The 27,591-nt window shown below is 39.0% G+C and overlaps 1 protein-coding gene across 3 annotated transcripts in view; it reads right to left on the bottom strand.

Annotated features, from left to right (window-relative positions):
• The window catches only part of LOC126470105 (glutamate receptor ionotropic, kainate 2-like), a 522,028-nt gene that overhangs the window by 212,319 nt on the left and 282,118 nt on the right, over positions 1-27,591 (bottom strand). For all 3 annotated transcript variants that reach the window (XM_050097682.1, XM_050097680.1, XM_050097681.1), the window contains exon 7: positions 20,693-20,860. In XM_050097682.1, coding sequence (XP_049953639.1) covers positions 20,693-20,860 — 168 coding nt within the window. The remainder of the gene's footprint in view (positions 1-20,692; positions 20,861-27,591) is intronic.

A 27,591-nucleotide genomic window follows, 5' to 3' on the forward strand; every position in this document is an offset into this window, starting at 1 on the left:
CACTATGGGACTTAACGTCTGAGGTCATCAGTCCCCTAAAACTTAGAACTACTTAAACCTAACTAACCTAAGGACATCACACACATCCATGCCCGAGGCAGGATTCTACCTGCGACCATAGCGGTTGTGCGGTTCCAGACTGTAGTGCCTAGAACTGCTCAGCCACTCTGGTCAGCTCAAAGATGCAGTTTCAAGTTAAACTTTGCAGAATTGACGTGAGAAGATGAACTACCTGCAATCAGTATAAATAAAATTTTGAGAAAATCTGCAGTTGATTATACTAGAAAATTCTTCTTTGATTTGCCAGTTTGTAACTATTCAGGTCTGTTTCTTGAGCTATCAGAAATAAATAAACCAGGAATTCAAAAAAAATGTGCAGCAAAGAACACCAGTAAAGAAAATAGGAACTGTAGACTTGAAGAAGTAAACTTGCCAGTGGATCATTGAATTGAAGCTTCAGAAACAATAACAAATTTCTTTAAATTTTTGCACATCTTAAAGAAACTCTACCACCTACAGACCCACAAAAAATAAAGAAAATAATCCAAGCAAACTGAAGTTAACAACTGTTAGTATAAAAGGGTCACTTGAAAAAAAAAAAAAGTAATGTAATGAACTTAAAATTTACGTAACCATAAACCTTATGAACTACACCAAGTAACATAATACTATATTTATAAGGATGGCTAAGATAGCTAAATAAATGGAACACAAAAAAATATATTCCAAACTATGAAAATAAATTGAACACAATAAGGTCAGTTATAAAATCAGTACTTGGTGTCAGAGACAAAAGTCAGCGTATCTCCAAAATTAAGTTAGGTGACTACTCCATTGTAAATCCTTCAAAAATATCAGAATATTTGAATGATTTTTTTCATAAATGTGGAAAGATCAGTTGCTGATCTAAAAGGATGCCTAGATAATTTGTACCCGATCATCAGGGTAACAATGAAGTTGTAACTAAATTTGACGTAATTTTAATGAAGATAAAGGGAAGGTACCTGCAGTATTATCTTTAAAAACCAAACATCCAAATTAATTGGATGAAATAGTGACTGCAGAAATTAAAACAGTGTCTTGAGTAATAATAGTATCCATATGTATAATAATTAATTAGTCACTTGAAGAAAGATGCTCCCCAAATACATCTACATCCACAACTACACCTACACCTAAAACTGCATACACACGGTAATACACAAGCCAGAGTATGGTGCATGGTGGAAGGTACCATGTTCCATTACATGTCCTTTTCCTTTCTGTTCCACTTGCAATTAGGGTTAGGGAAAAGCACCTGTGATCACACCTCCGTATAAGCCCTAATTCCCCTCATATTATTTTCATGGTCCTTACACGAAATGTATGTTGGTCATAAAAGCATTCTTCTGCATTTGGTCACACATGCCAGTAATTTAAATTTTCTCACTAGTGCCTCAAAAATGATTGTCATCACCCCTCTAGGGATTCCCATTTGCGTTAATGAAGCAACTCTGTAATACTTGCATGATGACTGAACACAGTAGCATGCCTCTGAACTGCTTTGATGTCTTCCTTTATTCTGACATGTTGAGGATCCCAAACACTCAAGCAGTATTCAAGAATGAGTTGCACTAGTGTTCTGTTTGCCATCTCCATAAACCTCAGCTACACTCTCAAAAACTTCTCCCAATAAAACAAAGTCGACCATTCACCTTAACTACAACCAACCTGAAGTGCTCATTCCCTCTCATATTGCACTACAACATTGGTCCAAGATATTTAATCAATGTGACTGTGTCAAGTAGCACACTACAAATGCTGTATTTGGATGTTACAGGATTGTTTTTCTTTCTCATCTGCATTAACTTACATTTTTCTACATTTAAAACAAGCTGTCATTCATCACACCAACTAGAAATTTTGTCTAACTTGTATCCTTCTATAGTCACTCAACTATGACACCCACCTGCATACCACAATATCATTAGCTAACAGCCACACGTTGCTGCTCTCTCTGTCTGTCATATCATTTATGTGTATAAAAAGTAATAGCAATTCTATCACACTTCCTTACAGTGCTCCTGATGATGCTCTTGCCTCTGATGAACTCCCACCATTGAGGACAATACACTGCGTTCTATTACTTAAGAAGTCTTGGAGCCACTCACATATCTGGGATCCCAATTCATATTCTTGAACCTTCATCAATAGTCTGCAGTAGGCCACTTTCTGGAAATCTAGGAATCTGCCTGTTGCCCTTCATCTGTGTTTCACAGGATATCACATGAGAAAAGGGCAAGCTTAGTAGTGCATGAGTGATGCTTTCTAAATACAGGCTGATTTGTGGACTGGAGCTTTTCTGTCTTAAGGAAATTTATTGCATTCAAACACAGAAAGTGTTCAAGAATTCTACATCAAACTGATATTATGAATAATGGTCTGTAATTATGCAGATCAGTTCTTTTACCATTCTTATATAAAGGAGTCACCTGCACTTTTTTCCTGTTGCTTGGAACTTTGCCCTGGGAGGAGGTTTATGATAAATGCAAGCTAAGTAAGGGGCCAATGCTGCAAAGTAATCTGTGTAAAACTGAGTTGGGATTGCATCTGGACCTGGTGACTGATTTGTTTTCATCACTGCCGTTGCTTCTCTATGCCAGAGATGTCTATTTCTATGTCTGGGGTTTCCAACCATACCTGGTAACTTACTCATTTTCAACTTTTTCAGTTGCTTCTTGATGCCATGTCCTCCATTTGGGAGTCTGTAACAGTCAAATGATGGTTTGTTTGTACAATCCTCCTGGTTGAATGATTCCTTATACATGAAATTTAAAACTTCAGCTTTCCTTTACTGTCTTCTATTGCCACACCAGGCTGATCAATGGGTGACCAGAGAGAAGCTTTCAACATGATTAGTTATTTTATGCATGATTACGATTTTCTCTATTTCTCAGCAAGAATCTTTTGTAAAGATATGATTGCAGAAGTTGTACGCTTTGCACATTATCTGCTTATGAACACACAAATTTCTATCAACTTTTGCCTGTCAACATTTATGTAATATATTTGAACTGAAAAAATAACAATCTCTACTTCTCCAGCATTTTGAAGTTAATCATTACATCATTGTGGGTCTTTTCCATCCTTAATCCACTTATTTGGTAAATATGTCTCCAGAGTGTGATTTATAGCCAATTTAATCACTGCCCATAATTTCTCTATGTCTGTCATATTGGAGTTAATAATGTCCCTTCATTATCTATGTGGGCTGCTAACAACTGTTTACCGGCATTTTCTAGCATACAAACTCTACTAGCTTTGTGATGGATTTATTAACTTTAGTAACCACATCTCTATAATAACTTCATGATCACTAATCCCTGTCTCTATAATGAGACTGTCCAGTTAGGCCAGATCTGTTTGTTGCTATAAGATATCAAATATTTCAATTGTGTGTGGGTTGTCTAGCCAGTTGCGCACAGCAGTTTCAGAAAATATGTTTAAAAATTCTTCGCAAGACTGTCTGTCCATACCACCTGCAATGAATCCATAGCATCAAAGTGTATACTCAGCAGCTCAAAATCATCTCCAAGTAATAATGCAGGGTCTAGGTATTTCCATACTACTGAGTGCAAATTTTTTTAAATTATTCTACAAATGTTATGACAGAATTAGGTGGCTGACAAAAACATCTGATATTTAGCTTGATTTCATGTACACTTGCTACTTATTTCCAGATAACTTCCCATTCAGACTAAATTTCGACTTCAATTTCTGTCAAAAGCAATAAACTCTCCCCCTCCTATGACACCTAATCTGTGTTTTTCATATAAGTTCCATACCATGCTAAATATTTCAGAGCTTTTTACTTTGAGTTTCAGCCAGCTTTCAGTTCTGACGATAATTTGAGCGAAAAAACTTTCCTAGAGGGCAGGACTCAAAATACTGCCTTGCCTAAAAAAGGGAAAAGGAATACCACAAGTACCCTGCTACCCAAGCAACTGCTTCCTCTCTGTATTGCATCCTTCACCTATCAAGTGGAGTCTGGCAACTCTCCAGCCTATAATGTGGATCCAGAAATATGTAGGTATGACTACCACAGAATTGACAGAGCCTTTGGTTGTGCCTGTCCACTCGGCTCCAAACCAAAGGATCTCAATCAACTCTGGACACAATGCTGCAAACTGTGATCTCTACTTGCATGTTATGAGTTAGGTATGGCAGTAATCATCACTTCTGCCAGTCATCTGTAGGAACTGAGGATGGCCTCAGAGCCCAAGCAATTGAAATCATTGATGCTGAAAACAGCAACAACTTGCAGACTATGGGCACCCTGCACCCTCATTAGCCTCAGGCAGTTCCCCCTCCACCTCTCAGATCACACCCCATGTCAGAGACACAGAATGCACATTGGATTTCTTTCCAGCCCTGGAAGATATTTCTCTGAAGAGCTCCATAACACATCTAATACTGGTGGTGCTCCCAATAACCAGTAAACCCCTTCACCTGTGTGCCTACTTGTAGCCTGCTGAAGGAGTGGCTATTGTTCACTTACCAAGTGAATGGGAAAGGCCAGATGGCCATCACACTGCCTTTCCACCTCAAGTGTCACAAGCACACATAACAACCCACTACTCACTCTGCAATGAGTGCTGATCCCCCACGTTGGGTAGGCTGGATGGTGCTTCAACAGTGGAACCCATGGGTGAAACAATCAATACCTGAGGTGTCCAATGTGATGGGCCAGTTTCACCATTGTTTCCACCACATCCTGAAGCAACAGCCTGCAGATGGCTGGCTGTAGCCTTAAGCATCTTTAGCCATTCATAAACTATGGCCAGCTCCTCCTGCATCCACACACATCACGCACACATTTTTCTATTATGCTACTAATAACTTAAGGATTTAACTATGATACGAAACTGAAAAAGCTAAGCAGATGACTTGCTAGTCTCTTGGTGTTTCATCAATGGAATACTGATATCTGACTGAGCTGTGATCAAAAGTCACTGGTCCTCCAAACAATCAAATGACAACTGCAATACAGATTGAATGAATGTACACGCCACAGTTACTACAACATGATACTATCCCTCTTAAATATTAAAAAAGTGTAAGTAACCTAAAGATTAAACTATGCAATCACACAAAAAGATGCAAAAAAATTAAGAATCAAACTGTGAAAGCAAACAGAAAAGCTAAACATGTGATTTGATAGTCTCCTGGTGCTTCACTAATGAAGACTGACATCTGACAGTAGTGAAGCCATTATTTAACAAGTTCTGAAAAAAAATTGTAGGACGCTATATGGAAATATGTTTTTTCAGAATTTTTCAAAAACACTGGAAAAGTTGTTGCAATTTGTATCCAAACATTCACACATAATTTAATATCACATTAACTTTATTATGTATCCAGAAATGCAAGAGTACCATATGTGCCATAAGTGAATTTGCACAGAAAATTTGCTTATTGTTTACCAAGTTCAAAAAGGTCACAGGAGTTTCCTGTGACCTTATGAAGAAAACTGACTATATGGACTGCTCTCCACTTGTAACAACAACTGTACATATAATAATTTTTTCTTCTGATTTTCGATAAAATAGTGTAAGCGATGTTCTGATTTCATTTCTTTTTTCTTTTCATGTCATTATGTTAAAGAAACTGTAAACAATTTTCTATGTGAATATTAATGTTTATGTCAAATTGCAAGCAATATTATAACAAAATGGAAATGTAAGAAATGTTGAAACGGTTGTAAGATGTTAAAGTTGTAATTGTGCGCCTGGTCCATACGTAGGCAATGTATTAGGATATGTAGAATGCAAAACCTTTGGTGAATACCCTGTCTGTAGGGGAGCGGTAAAAGGTGGATGGCAGGTGAGCGCGGGAAAATGCACACGGGCACGGCACGGTATAACGGGCTCAGCAGTAGTAGTGGGAGTTGGGCATTGGTCTGAGAAACACGCTCTGGATCGAGGAGGCTCTCCTGGAAAACGTGATTTCATTGAGCCTCGGATGTGCCATTTCCGATGACTATACAGCATGGAAAAATTCTATAGGCACTAAATGGAAAAATATTGCGACGCTATGAAGAAGTAAAGTGCCGATACATCAAGAGCCATAGCTGTGATTGTATGTGTGCTCTGCGCCTCGCCATCTCACCGCCCACCAACCGCCGCATCGATACGAACAGGTTGAAACTTTTAGTTCTGTATTCGTGTGGACCAGTGTTACTTTTGTTCCTGACTGTTCAATAACAACTTAACTTTTACCAGAACTGTCCTATCATTTAATTATCCTCATCACTAACCTAGACAGGGTCCTTTCCACATGTTGTGCAATCGGAGTGTCCCGAAATGAAGATTTAAAGTTTATATTAATAATACTTACCTGCAGACCGATCTATGTTAGAATGATATTTAAAGAACTTTGTTGTTAATGAATAAATATGCAAATAATATAGGTCTGACAAAGTTGGAAGATGATGTTGAAATTGGTTTGGCAATGAAGTTAATTAATTTGAGACAAAAATAATGGTAGTTAAATGAGCAGGAAATCAGACAAAAAGAGTAGTAATTCATATATTGGAAATCTTGAGTGCTTAATGCTTTCAATAGTTAATAGTTTCAATACAGTGATCATAACAGTTTCAGGGTCCCCCCCCCCTTTTCTTTTCCATTCATTTAAATTCTGCAGTGTACTGAACTGATTTGACCAGCAAAGTTAAAGTCGATATAAAACCAAAATTTATTAGTGTTTTACCTTTTTCAAAATTGACATTGTATGTGTGTTTTGAAAGTGCTATTTCTAGGTTAACCTATGCCCGATTTTAATCAGATCAATAGACAGTATGAAGTTTGTAGTAAACATTATAGTGTATTGTTGTGTATTTTTGGTTTGTCCATATTAGTACAGAAAGTGAAATTATTAGTTCAATAGATTTTTCTGGTTCCACAATTTACCATATTATTTAGTGTTATTATGTGTTGTTTTGTATGAACGTACATCAACTTGTACTGGGAAGAAACTCAGTTAATGCCTAATTAGGCTGGCGACCGTATTATTAACAATTTGGTAGCATCTGCAGTGTTGTTTCTTGTCCGTCCTAACGTGTAGTTGCACTTCAGACTTGCTTGACATATTATTGTTATTACTGAGTGGGTGAAAGTCTGATTTTGCCTCCATTCAGGTACACGCGGTCAACGTATGTACCAAAATCCTTTCTTATAAGGTGAAGCCCGTCAACTTACCATAGTACAGGCTTTAATAAGTATCATGCGCAATAGCGTAGGGTTACAAGTGGCTCCCGGTGACAGGACATCCTGTCGTTGTCGAACACAAATTAACGGGAATACCGAACAGTGGATGTTCAGTGACACGAATTGCAATAATAATTAATAAAGTAAATAGCAGTGAATGTCAAGTACAGTGGACAGGTGTAATTTGCATTCATTATGGACAGAAATGTAGACACGGTAGATGTGCCGAGCGTAATGGAAAATGCGGCTAGGAATGACAGGAGTGTATGCGGCCAGATAACAGATGGCGTTAGTGGAAGACAATTGGCGTACATACAATATCACGAACATGTTAACGAACAGATTGAAATGTCGAGAGTGCCTCGAACACAGCAAGTGATAAAACAAGAAGTAGAGGGTGACTTTGTAGATGATAGTGGGTATGTGAATGAATCCACTGACATGTTTGATTCTCCACAGATAAAGAAAGAACCGAAAGAAACATTTGAAGTAGGATCGGAACACACAGATTCCGTAGAACAAAACAGTGTGAAAATTTTAAGCATGAACGATTTATTTGAACAATTAACCAAACAAATTGTGGGACAGAATAATCAGCTTAAAACACACGTTGCAGAGTAGCTCAAAACAAAAAATGATCAGCTTAAAACACACGTTAATCAGCAGCTCAAAACACAAAGTGATCAGATTAAAGCACAGGTCGAAGAACAGGCAATCAAAATTAGTAAACAAATAGAACAGGTAGAACAAAAAGTGGGTAGTTTAAGCTCTGTAGTAAATTCTATGAAATTTGAAATTGACACAATTAACAAGAATATGGATACTATGCAGGGGGAAATTGACAACATTAACAGTAGATTTGATGTTGAAATCCTCAACATTCAAGAGAAAGTAGAGCCTCTAGTCGAAACAAAAGTAGACGAAAAAGTTTTTGGTCTTAAAACTGAGATCGTAAATGAATATCAACACGGAATCTCACAAGCGAAAAATGCAGTTTCATACACTGAAAGAGATTTAGGTGAGAAAGTTACCGGATGTGTACAAAAATGTGAACAAAATACTTCGAAAATTCAAGGTAAAATTTTCGATCGTGACAGTAAAATTAAAGATACGCCTAGTGTTTTCTATAATGGCACACCACTTACGAAGCTATTGGAAGGTGAGGATCGCTTCAATCTCGCCAAGAAACATAACGGATGGCATCCATTAGATTTCATCAAAAATTGCGAGAGGATATTTCCTGAACACTTGTCTGATCAGGAAAAGATAAACGTGGTAATTAGCGCCTTAGCAAGTGATGCTAAGCACTGGGGAATTAATATGAATACCGAACGAATGACGTTCGAAGAATTTAAGCAAAAATTTACGGAAGAATATTGGTCCGAACAAAAACAGGATCATTTGTGGCACGAGTTTATCATGGCCAAACATCATGATAACAGGGGCAGGAATTCTTTGAAAGATTTCTGCGAATATTGGTACCGAAAACTGATACATTTAAGAGGTAGAAGATCCGATTCAGAAATAATATGGGAGCTATATAAAAAGCTTCCAGAAGATTCGAAGAGATACGTGGGAAGCAATCATCGCAGCTTCCAAGCGTTCCTCGAAAGGGTCGAAGACGAAGACCATTGGCGCGAAAGTCGTGCCAATCATCTAAATTTTTGTAACTGGAATAACCGTAATAATGACGAGAGAAATGACGGCGATGGGTTTTGCGTCAATATGATACAGAGAGGTAGAGGTAGAGAAAGAGGAAGAGGAAGTTATCCAAGTCGCGGTAGAGGGTACACCGCGCAAAATAATAACGACGTGGGAAACTGATTTCCGCGAACGTTGTGGGCCAAACGGAAGCGGACAATATATACCGGCCCCGATTTAAGAAATGTTACAGGACTAACAGTAAAGTTATGAGACAGGTTAGAGACAGGCGTGGAACGACGCAACGTGTTGTTGTGAAACAAGCGTCAGGTGCGAGTGCGAGTGCGAATGAGTCATCTTCGCCGCGCAGAGCGATACTTGTTAACAGGCCAGTGGAGCATCAGAGGGCAACGGCCCAGCCTAGTGGAGCAGCTGTTCAGAGAGAAGCCGCTAGCAATGCGGCAGCATTAGGTATGAACATAGCCATAAGAACTGGTGAATACATTAAGAGTGGTAATTCCGTGGCAAAGGAAATAATAGACGAAACTGTGGATACACAGAGAGGTGCGGTTAGCAGCGTTAACAATAAAGTAAATGGCGAGAATGAATTAGCAGACGTAACTGATTGGCGTGTGCAGATCGACGATCTATACAAAGGCCTCAAGCAATGTGAGTGGGAGGATTTTAAGAAGCAGTATGAGGCAAGGAGGTTAATTAGTGAAAAAGGAGATAGTGGGGACGTCGATAAGGTGACGTGGCACAAATTTAAAGAGGAGAGAATAAATAGCACCGCGCAAAGTACGCGTGCTGCCGATAGGACGAAGGTTAAAGATAGAAAGGAATTGGAGGATGAAATCCTAAGCATTGACGAGGAAGTAACTTCTGTTAACAATCCGCCAACAGTACAAGCTGCTACCGAAAGGCACTGTGGGGAAGAGGCAGGTGATTACCTAAAAGTAATTGAAGTCCACGAGGATTATACTAAATACGAAGTAACAGTGGATGTGAGTAAAGCTGATAATGAGGCCGTTTTGCCAAAAGAGGATATTGAATTAAAATTAAAGCCTGACGAAAATGCAGAGGGAGAACTTAATGCCTGTCTCAGAAAAGCTTTTATGTTAGAACCTGAAAGCGATCCAGAATGGTCGGATTCTGACGATAGTTCAGATGACGAATATTTCGGTAATAGTGGAAATAATGGAAATACAGTTAATTGTGATATTGTATATATTGATGATGAAGTTTCAAAACAAAACCCAGATGTTGAGACTTAACAAAGAAAGAAAGAGCCACCTGATGACTCAGGGTATATTTTACAAAGGGTTCAAGTAATTAATGACTTTGAACTCCCGGAACCAAAGAAACCGCCAGATATAGGTGAGGTGAATGTTAAAAGAATATCTTGGGACGATGTTATCGTCGACCCGGATTTGCTTAGGGAAGACCGCAATAATGAGAAACATTCGATGGTTAAACAAACTGTAATACCAGTTGAAATTTATAATGTAAAATTGCAAGTACTTCTTGATACTGGATCTCAGATAAGCGCAATCTCCCAGTCATTTTTCGAACACATTTGTGATAAGCCTGGACTAGTAATTATGTCAGTGACAGGTGTAAAAATTGTTGGTGCTACTGGCAAAACTAGCAAGCCGGTAAAGAACCAGATTTTGGTTGAATTTAGTATAAAAGGACAAAAATTTGAACACGATTTTTTGGTTGTGCCAGACTTGAGTACTGAAATGATTATGGGAATAGATTGGTTAGATAAAGAAAAGGTTATTATTGATTGTAGCCAGGAAGTGATCAAAATTAATAATGCATCTAGAAATTTGGAATTAAAATTTGAGGAAAATGGGAAGGTGTTCGATTCAGAAATTGATTCTTTATTGTTGGAGATCGACCAAGGGAATGATGGTTTGACAAACGTGTATGAGGTGTACCATGTCCAGAGGTTAATAGATGAGAGTGACAAGCAGGGGCATAAATTTAAAGAAATTGTAGAAAATTTGAAGGAGATATCTCCTGATCAGAAAACAGAATTGCTTCATATTTTAGAAAGTAATAACACCGTATTTTCGGACAAACCTGGCCTAGTTAAGAACTTCGAATTCCAGATTGAGACCATAGAGTGTAAACCTTTCTTTGTAAGACCGTTTTCGGTACCCATATCAAAGAGGCAGGCTGTGCAAGTGGAAATAGATAAAATGATAGAATGGGGTGTAATCGAACGGAGTAGCAGCGAATATAATAGTCCCCTTATCATCGTGAATTAAAGGGATGGGGGAGTGAGAGTAGTTATTGACACCAGGACTTTGAACAAAATTGTAAAGAAGGAAATAGACAGTCCTGAAAATCTGGCCGAAATGCTCCAAAAATTTTATAACGTGAAGTATTTAACCAGTCTGGACATGACCGCCGGATACTGGCAAATCCAATTGAGTAAAGAATCCCGTAAATATATCGCTTTTCTATTCGCCGGGAAATGCTATCAGTATAAAGTAGTGCCATTTGAGCTTAGCACTTCTGTGGTAGTATTTATTAGGGCACTGGACTTTGTATTGGGGAGAGAATTGAGTTCCCGGCTAACCATTTATGTAGATGATTTACTGATTGCTACAGAAGAATGGCAAGAGCATTGTGAATTATTGCAGAAAGTTTTTGTTGCTCTACAAGCAGGGGGCATGACACTTAAGTGGAAGAAATGTGAATTTGTGAAGTCATAAATAAAGTTTCTGGGGCACATTATTACTACGACCGGTATTGGCAAGGACCCGGAAAAGTTAAGTGCAATAGCAGGGTGTCCAGCTCCTAGAAATAAAAAACAGTTGAAAGCCTTTGTAGGTTTATGTGGGCTCTATAGAAAATTCGTCAAGGGGCAAGTTTTTAATAGTCCTCATTTGAATAATCTACTTAAGAAAAATAGTGCTTTTGTGTGGACTGAAGGATGTATGAGAGATTTTGAAAATTTAAAAAGTGAACTTTTGAATGACAATATTTTGCATCACCCCATACTGTCAAAACCTTTCCACATGAGTACTGACAGCAGTGCTTATGGAATTGGTATAGAAGTTTTCCAAGAAATCTGTGATGGCAAAGAAATCGAACACAGGACTATCGCGTTTGCAAGTAGAACTCTAACAAAATACGAGAGAAACTACACTATATTGGAAAAGGAAGCTTTAGCCATTATATGGGGGTTAAAGAAATTCAGAAATTATCTATGGGGCCATAAGCTCATAATACATACTGACCACAAAGCTTTAACTTTTCTTAAAGATTGTCATTTACTTAATGGCACGCTAACTCGTTGGGCTTTGTACCTACAACAATTTGATTACGAGATTTGCTATGTTAAGGGTACTGAGAATTATGTGGCAGATGCTTTATCTCAATTGCCTAATGGTATGAGTGAAGTGCCCAATGAAAATGGTGAAGAGGGTACTTTTCAGATAAGGTATATGAAAGAGGTTTCAGGAAAAAGGAAAATTGAGCAAATATGTAAAAATATGAGATACCATCAGAATGAGGATCCAACATGGAAATCTGTGAAGGTAAATTTTGACAGTGTGCAGTATCCTCAAATTAAGAAGTATTACAAAATCTTTAAAGGCAATTTATATAGGAGGAAGGATTTAGTCACTGAGGAATGGAGAGTATGTTGGCCACACCAGTTTGATACTGATGTCATAGATTATTTTCATTTAGCATTGGGGCATAGTGGGCCAAAGAAATGTTTGGATAAATTGAATAATGTAATAGTGATTGCTGATAGTGTCAGTAAGAAGGTAAATGAACGAATTAAGTCGTGTGATGTCTGTCAAAGGGCCAAAGTACCGAACAGAACTAGTAGAGGTCCAATGCAAAGTACATTACCTGAAGACACCCTAGAATTATTATCTGTAGATTTGTATGGTCCCCTCCCAAAGACTTCAGGAAATTGTGCATATATTTTAGTAATTTTGGAAGTATTCTCAAAGTTTGTGAAATTATACCCCTTGAAAAAAGCAACAGCAAAAGCTGTATTTAGTAGGATGGTTGAATACTTCAGAACCATCTGGAAACCCAAGGCAGTACTATCTGACAATGGTCCCCAATTCATATCCAAAATTTGGAAAGAAGGAATGGAGCAAAATGGTGTGGAGGTTAAATATATCGCAGCCTACCATCCTGCTAGCAACCCGGTTGAAAGGTACATGCGAGAAATAGGGAGATTGTGTAGAACGTACTGCAGTCATAACCATAGAGCCTGGGGTAGATTTATATCAGATTTCGAGAATGTCATGGACACCTTACAACATGAATCTACTGGATTCCCACCGGAAGAAATTTTGTTAGGCAGCAGAAGTAAAAGTTTAATTGAGGAAAAACTAGAGTTTCCACGTTGTACAAGTTTGGGGTTGAGTCAAAAGAAAGATTTAGTCAGAAAAAGGGCAAAGCAAAAGGCTGAATCTAGATCTAAAAGACACGAAAAAAAACCTGAAAGTGTCAAAATTTAAAATTGGGTATTATGTTCTTTTAAAAACCCACGAAAAGTCTAGTGAACTGAACCATGAAATTTTCAAATTTAAATATATTTACAATGGGCCGTATATAATACAGAACATTCCACATGATAATGCTTACTACCTGATCTACCCAGAATCCAAAAAACCTTTAGGTGTAAGTAATGTTCCTAGGAGTGACCTAAGTACACTCAGAGAGCAATTTGCAGTAAATATGCTGTATCTTATGCTGAAACTAATTTATTCCAAATGTAACTAACCTTTGTAAATATATGTGTACCAATATCAGTGTGCTAATGTACTTATGTGAGTTTCAGATTACCAAATGTACTGTAAATGTAAAGATGTATGGAGAAAAGGGATGAAAAGAAATGGTAAACGCTGCAAGCCAAATAAAAGATGGGACTGTCAAAAAACAAAGTGGGCAGTATATGAGTCATAGTATAAAGGACTGCCAAACACCAATGAGGGCAGATAAATAGTCAATGGAGAATTGTAAGCGTGGTATAGGTGATGTGGTAAAATGATGCGAAATGGACTGCCCAAATCTGAATAATAGGCAGCAAATATATGTAGTGATTTTTCTAAATATTATTGTGTGTGTGTGGTTTTTTTTTTTTTTTTTTTTTTTTTTTTTTTTTTTTTTTTTTAGTAAGTAAGGAAATGAACTGCCATTCAATGCAAGCAGCAACAAATTGTCTTATAGTGTATATAGATATTTGCATTTGTGTTCCAGATTTTGAAATTATTTCTTTGTGAAATTTAGTAAAAATGAGTAATTTGATATTTAAATAATGTTGTGATAGGAGATTGGACTGTGCCAAAGCACTTAAGTAAATGATAAGTAAATGTTCTTGATATGTTAAAAAGTGTAGACCTATATAATGTCAGTGAAAGGAAGTTTGTGGTATAAATTTTTTTTGGGACATTCACACAGAGATTCAGAACCACTGTATAAATATAAAAATTAGTGTTCCCATCAAATTTGCACTTAGTGAAATTTACTGTAAACAGGGGCATATGTAACAACAATAACTGTACATATAATAATTTTTTCTTCTGATTTTCGATAAATTAGTGTAGGCGATGTTCTGATTTCATTTCTTTTTTCTTTTCATGTCATTATGTTAAAGAAACTGTAAACAATTTTCGATGTGAATATTAATGTTTATGTCAAATTGCAAGCAATATTATAACAAAATGGAAATGTAAGAAATGTTGAAATGGTTGTAAGATGTTAAAGTTGTAATTGTGCGCCTGGTCCATACGTAGGCAATGTATTAGGATATGTAGAATGCAAAATCTTTGGTGAATACCCTATCTGTCAGGGAGCGGTAAAAGGTGGATGGCAGGCGAGCGCGGGAAAATGCATACGGGCGCAGCATGGCATAACGGGCTCAGCAGTAGTAGTCGGAGTTGGGCATCGGTCTGAGAAACATGCTCTGGATCGAGGAGGCTCTCCTGGAAAACGTGATTTCATTGAGCCTCGGATGTGCCGTTTCCGATGACTATACAGCATGGAAAAATTCTATAGGCACTAAATGGAAAAATATTGCGACGCTATGAAGAAGTAAAGTGCCGATACATCAAGAGCCATAGCTGTGATTGTATGTGTGCTCTGCGCCTCGCCATCTCACCGCCCGCCAACCGCCGCATCGATACGAACAGGTTGAAACTTTTAGTTCTGTATTCGTGTGGACCAGTGTTACTTTTGTTCCTGACTGTTCAATAACAACTTAACTTTTACCAGAACTGTCCTATCATTTAATTATCCTCATCACTAACCTAGACAGGGTCCTTTCCATATGTTGTGCAATCCGAGTGTCCCGAAATGAAGATTTAAAGTTTATGTTAATAATACTTACCTGCAGACCTATCTATGTTGGAATGATATTTAAAGAACTTTGTTGTTAATGAATAAATATGCAAATAATATAGGTCTGACAAAGTTGGAAGATGATGTTGAAATTGGTTTGGCAATGAAGTTAATTAATTTGAGACAAAAATAATGGTAGTTAAATGAGCAGGAAATCAGACAAAAAGAGTAGTAATTCATATATTGGAAATCTTGAGTGCTTAATGCTTTCAATAGTTAATAGTTTCAATACAGTGATCATAATAGTTTCAGGTTCCCCCCCCCCCTTTTCTTTTCTATTCATTTAAATTCTGCAGTGTACTGAACTGATTTGACCAGCAAAGTTAAAGTCGATATAAAACCAAAATTTATTAGTGTTTTACCTTTTTCAAAATTGACATTGTATGTGTGTTTTGAAAGTGCTATTTCTAGGTTAACCTATGCCCGATTTTAATCAGATCAATAGACAGTATGAAGTTTGTAGTAAACATTATAGTGTATTGTTGTGTATTTTTGGTTTGTCCATATCAGTACAGAAAGTGAAATTATTAGTTCAATAGATTTTTCTGGTTCCACAATTTACCATATTATTTAGTGTTATTACGTGTTGTTTTGTATGAACGTACATCAACTTGTACTGGAAAGAAACTCAGTTAATGCCTAGTTAGGCTGTCGACCGTATTATTAACAATTTGGTAGCATCTGCAGTGTTGTTTCCTTCCGTCCTAATGTGTAGTTGCACTTCAGACTTGCTTGACATATTATTGTTGTTACTGAGTGGGTGAAAGTCTGATTTTGCCTCCATTCAGGTACACGTAGTCAACATATGTACCAAAATCCTTTCTTATAAGGTGAAGCCCATCAACTTACCATAGTACAGCCTTTAATAAGTATCGTGCGCAATAGTGTAGGGTTACACACTGATCTATGAAGAAAGAGATATGGAAATAAATGTTGTGCTGTGAACTACACTCCTGGAAATTGAAATAAGAACACCGTGAATTCATTGTCCTACGAAGGGGAAACTTTATTGACACATTCCTGGGGTCATATACATCACATGATCACACTGACAGAACCGCAGGCACATAGACACAGGCAACAGAGCATGCACAATGTCGGCACTAGTACAGTGTATATCCACCTTTCGCAGCAATGCAGGCTGCTATTCTCCCATGGAGACGATCGTAGAGATGCTGGATGTAGTCCTGTGGAATGGCTTGCCATGCCATTTCCACCTGGCGCCTCAGTTGGACCAGCGTTTGTGCTGGACGTGCAGACCGCATGAGACGACGCTTCATCCAGTCCCAAACATGCTCAATGGGGGACAGATCCGGAGATCTTGCTGGCCAGGGTAGTTGACTTACACCTTCTAGAGCACGTTGGGTGGCACGGGATACATGCGGACGTGCATTGTCCTGTTGGAACAGCAAGTTCCCTTGCCGGTCTAGGAATGGTAGAACGATGGGTTCGATGACGGTTTGGATGTACCGTGCACTATTCAGTGTCCCCTCGACGATCACCAGTGGTGTACGGCCAGTGTAGGAGATCGCTCCCCACACCATGATGCTGGGTGTTGGCCCTGTGTGCCTCGGTCATATGCAGTCCAGATTGTGGCGCTCACCTTCACGGCGCCAAACACGCATACGACCATCATTGGCACCAAGACAGAAGCGACTCTCATCGCTGAAGACGACACGTCTCCATTCGTCCCTCCATTCACGCCTGTCACGACACCACTGGAGGCGGGCTGCACGATGTTGGGGCGTGAGCGGAAGACGGCCTAACGGTGTGCGGGACCATAGCCCAGCTTCATGGAGACGGTTGCGAATGGTCCTCGCCGATACCCCAGGAGCAACAGTGTCCCTAATTTGCTGGGAAGTGGCGGTGCGGTCCCCTACGGCACTGCGTAGGATCCTACGGTCTTGGCGTGCATACGTGCGTCGCTGCGGTCCGGTCCCAGGTCGACGGGCACGTGCACCTTCAGCCGACCACTGGCGACAACATCGATGTACTGTGGAGACCTCACGCCCCACGTGTTGAGCAATTCGGCGGTACGTCCACACGGCCTCCCGCATGCCCACTATACGCCCTCGCTCAAAGTCCGTCAACTGCACATACAGTTCACGTCCACGCTGTCGCGGCATGCTACCAGTGTTAAAGACTGCGATGGAGCTCCGTATGCCACGGCAAACTGGCTGACACTGACGGCGGCGGTGCACAAATGCTGCGCAGCTAGCGCCATTCGACGGCCAACACCGCGGTTCCTGGTGTGTCCACTGTGCCGTGCGTGTGATCATTGCTTGTACAGCCCTCTCGCAGTGTCCGGAGCAAGTATGGTGGGTCTGACACACCGGTGTCAATGTGTTCTTTTTTCCATTTCCAGGAGTGTAGTTCAAATTGTATTTAAAGAGAGAAAGCAAATGTAGTTGTAACATTAGGTACAGGGAATTATTTCTTGGACTAGAATAGTATTTCACAGGGAGTCCACACAGTTCTGTATTTGGCCCAATATTGTTTTTGCTTTATATAAATCATTTACTCCTAAGTATCATTTTCCATTCATTTTTATTTGTAAATGCATATCTCTGCTCATTGAAAATGAGATGCCTTACAAGATCCCCAAAAAGTTAGAGATGTCCTAAACAGCTTGGAACACTGTTTTGATCTAAGTGAATTAAAGCTGAACATGACAAATACCCACCTAACACAATTTAAAACTAAATGGCAAAAAACGAATAACTACCAAATTTTCCATAAAAATCAGGACGTTAGAAAAGCAGATTCTACTACATTTAGGGGCATATTTCTTCAAAAAATACCACGGGCTTCACGTGTAAAACAAGTTTAGTGGCTATGGATTCACAGTGACAATACTGTTCTACATAAGTGACATGGACACATGAAAAATGTTTTTTTACAACTATTTCAGTCTGTTGTAAGATATTTAATTACTTTTTTGGGAATGCAAGTAGTATAAACAGAATATTACTACTACAAAAATCTATTAGAAATCGGTGGATTCATGCTCACCCCTATTTTGATTCAAATGGCTCTGGGTACTATGGGACTTAACATCTGAAGTCGTCAGTCCCCTAGAACTTAGAACTACTTTAACCTAACTAACCTAAAGACATCACACACATCCATGCCCGAGGCAGGATTCGAACCTGCAACCGTAGCAGTCATGCGGTTCTGGACTGAAGCATCTAGAACTGCTCGGCCACACCCCTATTTTGGTTTCTAAATATTTTTATTATTCTGTGTAGTTACATATTTGTTTATCTTTATGAATAACAATTCAGAATTTTTATAGGCCATCACTTGCAACGTAAATATGATTTTAGAAACAAATATATATTAAATTGCTATGCACACGTTCTGCAGTACATGGCTATAAAAATACTAACAGTTTAAAAGGAAAAAATTCTACAATATGGAACTAGTATTGTTGAAGAGGAAGTCACATCCAATCTTGATACAAAATTGTTTTTATTAAGTTACAGAATTTTTAGATTTTGAAAGAGCTGTCTTTGTAGTATTGTGATAAGCTTGGTCTGCTGGTTGTAAATTAATATTAATTTTCTGACACTCTATGTGTCTCTGTCATATCAGTTATATTGACAAGTTATCTGTGCATTAAATTAATGATTTATGTGTATATGTAATAAAGTAATCTAATTCTGATTATGATTTTGTAATTTGTGCACACTCTCACTTCTTTTACCAATGGATGTTCTTATCTCAGCTGCAGTAGGTATAGATATCTACTACACTTGACTCTATTGACTGAAATTCAGTATACTACAGTAACAAAAGACATATAGTCATTGGAACTGGTAAATGAAATGCTAGGCAAAGAAATATGTTTTAGGCCATAGCCTAACGCACATAAAACAAATATCAACAAAAATGCAAATACCAGCCATAAACGTTAGCATTTTACAACCATCTTCCATGGTTATTTACAGACCAAAAGCATCTATGGAAAGGAAGTAGAAAAAGCAAAGAAGGAAAGCAATGCAGATTTATTGAAGAAGCTCACAATCTTCAGATTGTCTCCATGCAAGGAGCTGATTCAGGTGAAAAGAGGCTACAGCACGGTGTGCCACATGGATCGGTAATAGGGCCCTTGCTGTTCCTTATCTTCGTAAATGTCATAGGCTCCAATGGGCACACCTTGCAGTTTGTGGATGATACAACCCTGTTCTCAAAAGGAGAGAATGTTGAACAGGCAGTCCAACAAGCAGAAGACTTGTTCAATGAAGCTAAGGCCTGGTTTACCATGAACAAAATAAAAAGTAATGAAGAAAATATCAGAGGCTGCTATGCAGCCTCAGCAATACTGGAGCACTGGGTAACACAGCAGATGTTAAACTTCTGGGCTTTCTCATTGATACCAAATTAACCTGGCAACAGCACACCAAACATGTATGTTCCAAACTTTCACAGGTCCTGTATCTCTTGAGGAAACTGAAAAGTATAGTACCAGAACAGTACCTTCTACCTGTGTACTATGCAATGTCCCACAGCCACATCAGTTATGGGATGTTGTTTTGGAGCCATTCTGCAGGCTGCAAGAATGTGCTTTTACAGCAAAAGAAAGCAATGAGGATCATTACTTCAAGCAAAAAAACAGACCACTGTAAATGAATTTTTATCAGGTTTGGAGTTCTGGCTGTTTACAGCCAGTATATATTGAACTGCATCTTCCACATAAAGAGAAACCATGATATTTACAGTAAGAGAAATGAAGTTCACAAATACAGCACTCGTAACAAAGACAGTATCGGCATGCCAAGGTGTTGATTAGCAAAGACACAAAACAGCTTCCCAGCAGTGGCCCTAAAATTGTTTAATGCTCTATTTGATCACATTCAGTCTTTATCATGGGAGCAGTTTAAAACAACTATTTTGTGCAAGTTAAAAGAGCAACCCTTCTACAATATTGAAGAATTCTTCTCTAGTAATAGCATAGTGTTTACTTGAGCTGCAGCTCAGTTCCATGACTCCAACAGCAACCATTATATCTAATTTCATTTTATACTTGTATCTATTTTATAGTTGTGATATTGTAATCTAATTTATAACTTAAATATGTCTTGTGGTATTAAATTACTATCATAGTAAAGTGGTATTCATAAATTATCATAAATTATGATAATGTTGTATCTTGACGCTGTCGGTCCAACTGTGGCTGGTGAATAACATAGAATTATTAATAAAGGCAATAATAAAGTAATAATTTAGAAATCTGACTAAGGGTACTTCTTCTAAGTACATTTAAAAGTAAAACTGAAAGTGTGGTCTTTCTTTCATTCCATTCATGTACAGATGCATGATGGGTTTATGATAGACTTCTATGTAAGCCTCTAGATTTCTGCAGACTGAATGGATTAAGCCTGTTGTATTGAAAAGTTATCTCTCCCTTCCCTTCAGGTACTTACTTCAATCTGTTCTGGTTCAATATCAGGCCTGTCAAGATCTTCTATTTCAAAATTCTTCCATGAATTTATTATGTTTTGTACATGATCACTTGTGGTATCGACAAGCTGAAAGCCAGTTATGTTTGTCCCTCCATGTTGATAAGGCTCCAAGTCAATGGTATGCACATCCTGAAACATCAGTGAATGTTATTTCATCACAAAAATATTTTTGTCATGGTTATGTTTTCACAAAACCATCCCCAAAACTTGTTACAAGCTTATCATTATTTATGTTTTTTTCTACCGGGAAAAAAGTGCTGAGCTCTATTTGCCAATAGATTCTTATTGTTGTCAGTTATACGGAGGTATCTACCTTGTGAATACATCTTTGTTATTATGGTGACAAGTGCTGAAGACTTCTGATAAATCTAGAGACCGGGAGTCTTCCTGTGTACTTTAGTTGGAAATACATAGCTTTGCATGTGAAATTTACAAACTGTGTTTTTGATTGCCACTGATTTTCAACTTGAAACTTTTACAGAGCACATGTTACTTAATTCTATAATATATACCTACAGTGATACCCCAAAAGTGACCTTAAAGTGTGTGGTAGATACTACATCATGTACCACTACCCCTCTGCCATTTTCTCTTCTATTCCATTGGCTGTTAATGCTTGGTGAGAAAAATAGTCAGTGGCCTGTGTATAAGTTCAAATTTATCTCATTTATAGTAATGATCATTTCATGGTATACATGTGGTCGAGATGGCCTACATCTCAATGTAAAATGAAAGTGAATGTGGTCTGGACTATTAGCAAGATTTGGGGGTGGAGGGGGGGGGGGGGCACTGTTACAAGAGGTAAAATCCAAAAATTCAAGTGGTTACAAGTGGCAGAGGAACATTTGAACATTTTTTTAGCATTGGAGATAATAAAGAAACCACAACCACAATGTAATCAATCACTAAACGCAAGTTTTTTATTTACAACATATTTCTCAGGTCACAATCACATGGCATTTCTGATGTTTTGTTCAGGTGCATTTATTTATTTTATTTATCTATTTATTTTCAGGTTTCACAGATCCTTGATGTGAGTGCATTGCTAGGATGTAGAACATGTCAGATTATTACAATAATAACTGTATGTAAATGGTCATGAAACTCACAATCTAAATCTTATGTAAATATACGAGTATACAAGAGGTTCAAGTGTTAAAATAGCAATGTAGATCATACTAGTAATGATGATTACCCAAACATTCTCATTCATATAAAAAGCAATGTCAACAATTGATGTACAGTGCTACATAGTCATTTCTTAGAAGAATGCTTAAAATTAGGCATATTTCACTAATTATATCATATTGTCAAAAAAAATTCCTGTAAAGAATAAAAAAAACTATACAAATGGTAAAGTTTTAGCTGTTTTTTGAATTTAGTGTTATTTCCAATGACTGATTCAACATGAATTTGATGTTTATTGTATACTTTTATGCTTGGACAATGTATTCCTTTCCATGCCATACTGAGATTTTTTATATCTTTGTGAAGATCATGTTTACTTCTTGTATCATGATCATGATACTCTCTGTTTGTTCTGTACATTGCACGATTATTGTTCACATGGCACATAGTGAAAAAATGTGTTGGCATGGCATGGTGAAGATCCCCAATTGTTGGAATAAGTTTCTGAAAGAGCATCTAGGGTGGATGCCACCCAGAATTTTGATGACACACTTCTGTGCAATAAAGAGTTTATTTGCTGATGATTGCTTTCCCCAGAACATGATGCCATACATAATAAGTGAATGGAAATATTCAAAGTACACACTTTTGATTGTTTCCAGGTCACAGACAGATGAAATTGAGCAAATGGCACATACAGCCAAATTCAGTATTTTACACAGGTCAATGATGTGAACTGACCAGTTTAGAGTGTTGTCAATGTGTAATCCCAGTGAGTCTTGTTAACACTGAGGGACAGACCATTAGAAGTGAACCAGCCTAGAGCTTCTTTGAATATGGTGGTAGCAGAGTTATATGGACTGCAGTTTGGTACTTTATCATAAGGATTGTGTCATACATGGTGTAGCGTACTTTCTGTGTCACACACCAAGGCGGATGATTGACAAAGATTAGGAAAAGTAAGAGACCAAGCACCAACCCCTGTTGTACTCCACATTTCACTGTGCCCCAGTCGGAGCAGGTAGGTACCATTGCAGAATTATTCAATATTACCACCTGCCTTCCGTCATCTATATATGATTCGAGCCACATCCCTACTTTACCACATAAGTCATAGTGCTTAGCCTTCATAAGTAGAATTTCATGATCTAAATGCTTTAGACAGTTCACAAAAGGTTCCAACTGGTGACATTTTATTGTTTATTCATTCGAGGAGTTGGTTTGACAAATGAGAAAATCGCATGTTCAGTTGAAATGTCCTATTGGAATCCAAACTGGTTTTTATTAAAGATGTTAAATTTATTAAGATTATCTATGATTGTCTTGATCATAAGTTTCTCTAGGGTTTTAGTAAGACTTGTTAGCAATGAAACTGGCTGGTAGTTGGAAACCTCAGCCTTATTGCTCTGCCTTATTGCGGTTTCAGGCTCTGTCTCAGACTGATACTGATCTTCGGCCTGACATGGCTGCTTGTCCTGTTCCAGAGGTTGCCCCTCAGTCTGCAAGATCCGGGCAGTCGCAGAGGGTGGGCTTACTGGTAGTTGGGAGCTCCAACGTCAGGCGCGTAATGGGGCCCCTTAGGGAAATGGCAGCAAGAGAGGGGAAGAAAACCAATGTGCACTCCGTGTGCATACCGGGGGGAGGGGGAGTCATTCCAGATGTGGAAAGGGTCCTTCCGGATGCCATGAAGGGTACAGGGTGCACCCATCTGCAGGTGGTCGCTCATGTCGGCACCAATGATGTGTGTCGCTATGGATCGGAGGAAATCCTCTCTGGCTTCCGGCAGCTATCTGATTTGGTGAAGACTGCCAGTCTCGCTAGCGGGATGAAAGCAGAGCTCACCATCTGCAGCATCGTCGACAGGACTGACTGCGGACCTTTGGTACAGAGCCGAGTGGAGGGTCTGAATCAGAGGCTGAGACGGTTCTGCGACCGTGTGGGCTGCAGATTCCTCGACTTGCGCCATAGGGTGGTGGGGTTTCGGGTTCTGCTGGATAGGTCAGGAGTCCACTACACACAACAAGCGGCTACATGGGTAGCAGGGGTTGTGTGGCGTGGGCTGGGCGGTTTTTCAGGTTAGATGGCCTTGGGCAAGTACAGAAAGGGCAACAGCCTCAACGGGTGCGGGGCAAAGTCAGGACATGCGGGGACCAAGCAGCAATCGGTATTGTAATTGTCAACTGTCGAAGCTGCGTTGGCAAAGTACCGGAACTTCAAGCGCTGATAGAAAGCACCGAAGCTGAAATCGTTATAGGTACAGAAAGCTGGCTTAAGCCAGAGATAAATTCTGCTGAAATTTTTACAAAGGTACAGACGGTGTTTAGAAAGGATAGATTGCATGCAACCGGTGGTGGAGTGTTCGTCGCTGTTAGTAGTAGTTTATCCTGTAGTGAAGTAGAAGTGGATAGTTCCTGTGAATTATTATGGGTGGAGGTTACACTAAACAACCGAACTAGGTTAATAATTGGCTCCTTTTACCAACCTCCCGACTCAGCAGCATTAGTGGCAGAACAACTGAGAGAAAATTTGGAATACATTTCACATAAATTTTCTCAGCATGTTATAGTCTTAGGTGGAGATTTCAATTTACCAGATATAGACTGGGACACTCAGATGTTTAGGACGGGTGGTAGGGACAGAGCATCGAGTGACATTATACTGAGTGCACTCTCCGAAAATTACCTCGAGCAATTAAACAGAGAACCGACTCGTGGAGATAACATCTTGAACCTACTGATAACAAACAGACCCGAACTTTTCGACTCTGTATGTACAGAACAGGGAATCAGTGATCATAAGGCCGTTGCAGCATCCCTGAATATGGAAGTTAATAGGAATATAAAAAAAGGGAGGAAGGTTTATCTGTTTAGCAAGAGTAATAGAAGGCAGATTTCAGACTACCTAACAGATCAAAACGAAAATTTCTGTTCCGACACTGACAATGTTGAGTGTTTATGGAAAAAGTTCAAGGCAATCGTAAAATGTGTTTTAGACAGGTACGTGCCGAGTAAAAATGTGAGGGATGGGAAAAATCCACCGTGGTACAACAACAAAGTTAGGAAACTACTGCGAAAGCAAAGAGAGCTCCACTCCAAGTTTAAACGCAGCCAAAACCTCTCAGACAAACAGAAGCTAAACGATGTCAAAGTTAGCGTAAGGAGGGCTATGCGTGAAGCGTTCATTGAATTCGACAGTAAAATTCTATGTACCGACTTGACAGAAAATCCTAGGAAGTTCTGGTCTTACGTTAAATCAGTAAGTGGCTCAAAACAGCATATCCAGACACTACGGGATGATGATGGCATTGAAACAGAGGATGACACGCGTAAAGCTGAAATACTAAACACCTTTTTCCAAAGCTGTTTCACAGAGGAAGACCGCACTGCAGTTCCTTCTCTAAATCCTCGCACAAACGAAAAAATGGCTGACATCGAAATAAGTGTCCAAGGAATAGAAAAGCAACTGGAATCACTCAATAGAGGAAAGTCCATTGGACCTGACGGGATACCAATTCGATTCTACACAGAGTACGCGAAAGAACTTGCCCCCCTTCTAACAGCCGTGTACCGCAAGTCTCTAGAGGAACGGAGGGTTCCAAATGATTGGAAAAGAGCACAGATAGTCCCAGTCTTCAAGAAGGGTCGTCGAGCAGATGCGCAAAACTATAGACCTATATCTCTTATGTCGATCTCTTGTAGAATTTTAGAACATGTTTTTTGCTCGCGTATCATGTCATTTCTGGAAACCCAGAATCTACTATGTAGGAATCAACATGGATTCCGGAAACAGCGATCATGTGAGACCCAACTCGCCTTATTTGTTCATGAGACCCAGAAAATATTAGATACAGGCTCCCAGGTAGATGCTATTTTTCTTGACTTCCGGAAGGCGTTCGATACAGTTCCGCACTGTCGCCTGATAAACAAAGTAAGAGCCTACGGAATATCAGACCAGCTGTGTGGCTGGATTGAAGAGTTTTTAGCAAACAGAACACAGCATGTTGTTATCAATGGAGAGACGTCTACAGACGTTAAAGTAACCTCTGGCGTGCCACAGGGGAGTGTTATGGGACCATTGCTTTTCACAATATATATAAATGACCTAGTAGATAGTGTCGGAAGTTCCATGCGGCTTTTCGCGGATGATGCTGTAGTATACAGAGAAGTTGCTGCATTAGAAAATTGTAGCGAAATACAGGAAGATCTGCAGCGGATAGGCACTTGCTGCAGGGAGTGGCAACTGACCCTTAACATAGACAAATGTAATGTATTGCAAATACATAGAAAGAAGGATCCTTTATTGTATGATTATATGATAGCGGGACAAACACTGGTAGCAGTTACTTCTGTAAAATATCTGGGAGTGTGGGTACAGAACGATTTGAAGTGGAATGATCATATAAAATTAATTGTTGGTAAGGCGGGTACCAGGTTGAGATTCATTGGGAGAGTCCTTAGAAAATGTAGTCCATCAACAAAGGAGGTGGCTTACAAAACACTCGTTCGACCTATACTTGAGTATTGCTCATCAGTGTGGGATCCGTACCAGGTCGGGTTGACGGAGGAGATAGAGAAGATCCAAAGAAGAGCGGCGCGTTTCGTCACCGGGTTATTTGGTAACCGTGATAGCGTTACGGAGATGTTTAATAAACTCAAGTGGCAGACTCTGCAAGAGAGGCGCTCTGCATCGCGGTGTAGCTTGCTCGCCAGGTTTCGAGAGGGTGCGTTTCTGGATGAGGTATCGAATATATTGCTTCCCCCTACTTATACCTCCCGAGGAGATCACGAATGTAAAATTAGAGAGATTAGAGCGCGCACGGAGGCTTTCAGACAGTCGTTCTTCCCGCGAACCATACGCGACTGGAACAGGAAAGGGAGGTAATGACAGTGGCACGTAAAGTGCCCTCCGCCACACACCGTTGGGTGGCTTGCGGAGTATCAATGTAGATGTAGATGTAGATGTAGATTGCCTTTTTTAAACAGTGGCTTTACAATTGTATATTTGAGTTTATTGGGGACAGTACCTTGCTTCATAGACTCATTAAATGTGTGACAGAGAACTTCAAGAATAAATTTGCAGCAGTGCTTCAATACTTTCAGAGATATAGTATCCATTTAGCTTATTACCTTTTCAATCTCATCAGGTGTAATATAAGGCATATATATCTGAATAATTCCATTCTGCACTGCTTTTTGAAGAAGGTTCATGGCTTCAAACATAGATCCTTTACAACCAGTTTTATCCACTGCTGTCAAAAAATGGTTGTTGAAGATATTGGCAACTATATCACTACATTTACAGTGCTTCCATCATGACACACTTTGATACTGTCTGTATCTTTTGAAATTTTTACTGTCTCCCTTTTGACTACCTCCCAAATTGTTTTTATTTTATTATTTGAGATGTCAATTTCAGATTTGGATTTTCTAATTATATTCCTTAGGATGCTACAATATAATTTGTAGTGCTCCTTATCCTGCAGTTTGTCAGAGTTTCTGAGTGAAACATAAAGCATTCTCTTTGTCTTACAGAATGTTTTGATTCCGTTATTGAGCCACTGTTTCCTGTAATCATTAAGGTTGCTACTTCTGGAAGTTCTCTTAGGAAATGCAGCTTCAAAAAGGATAACAAATTCATTCAGGAATAGAGTTGACTTTTTAGCCTTATATACTGTGCCCCATTCTAAATGCTGCAAATGTCTACCGAAGTTTTCTAGATTTTCACTCTTGATT

This window comes from Schistocerca serialis, chromosome 3 (assembly GCF_023864345.2).
Source record: "Schistocerca serialis cubense isolate TAMUIC-IGC-003099 chromosome 3, iqSchSeri2.2, whole genome shotgun sequence".
Taxonomy (NCBI): domain Eukaryota; kingdom Metazoa; phylum Arthropoda; class Insecta; order Orthoptera; family Acrididae; genus Schistocerca; species Schistocerca serialis.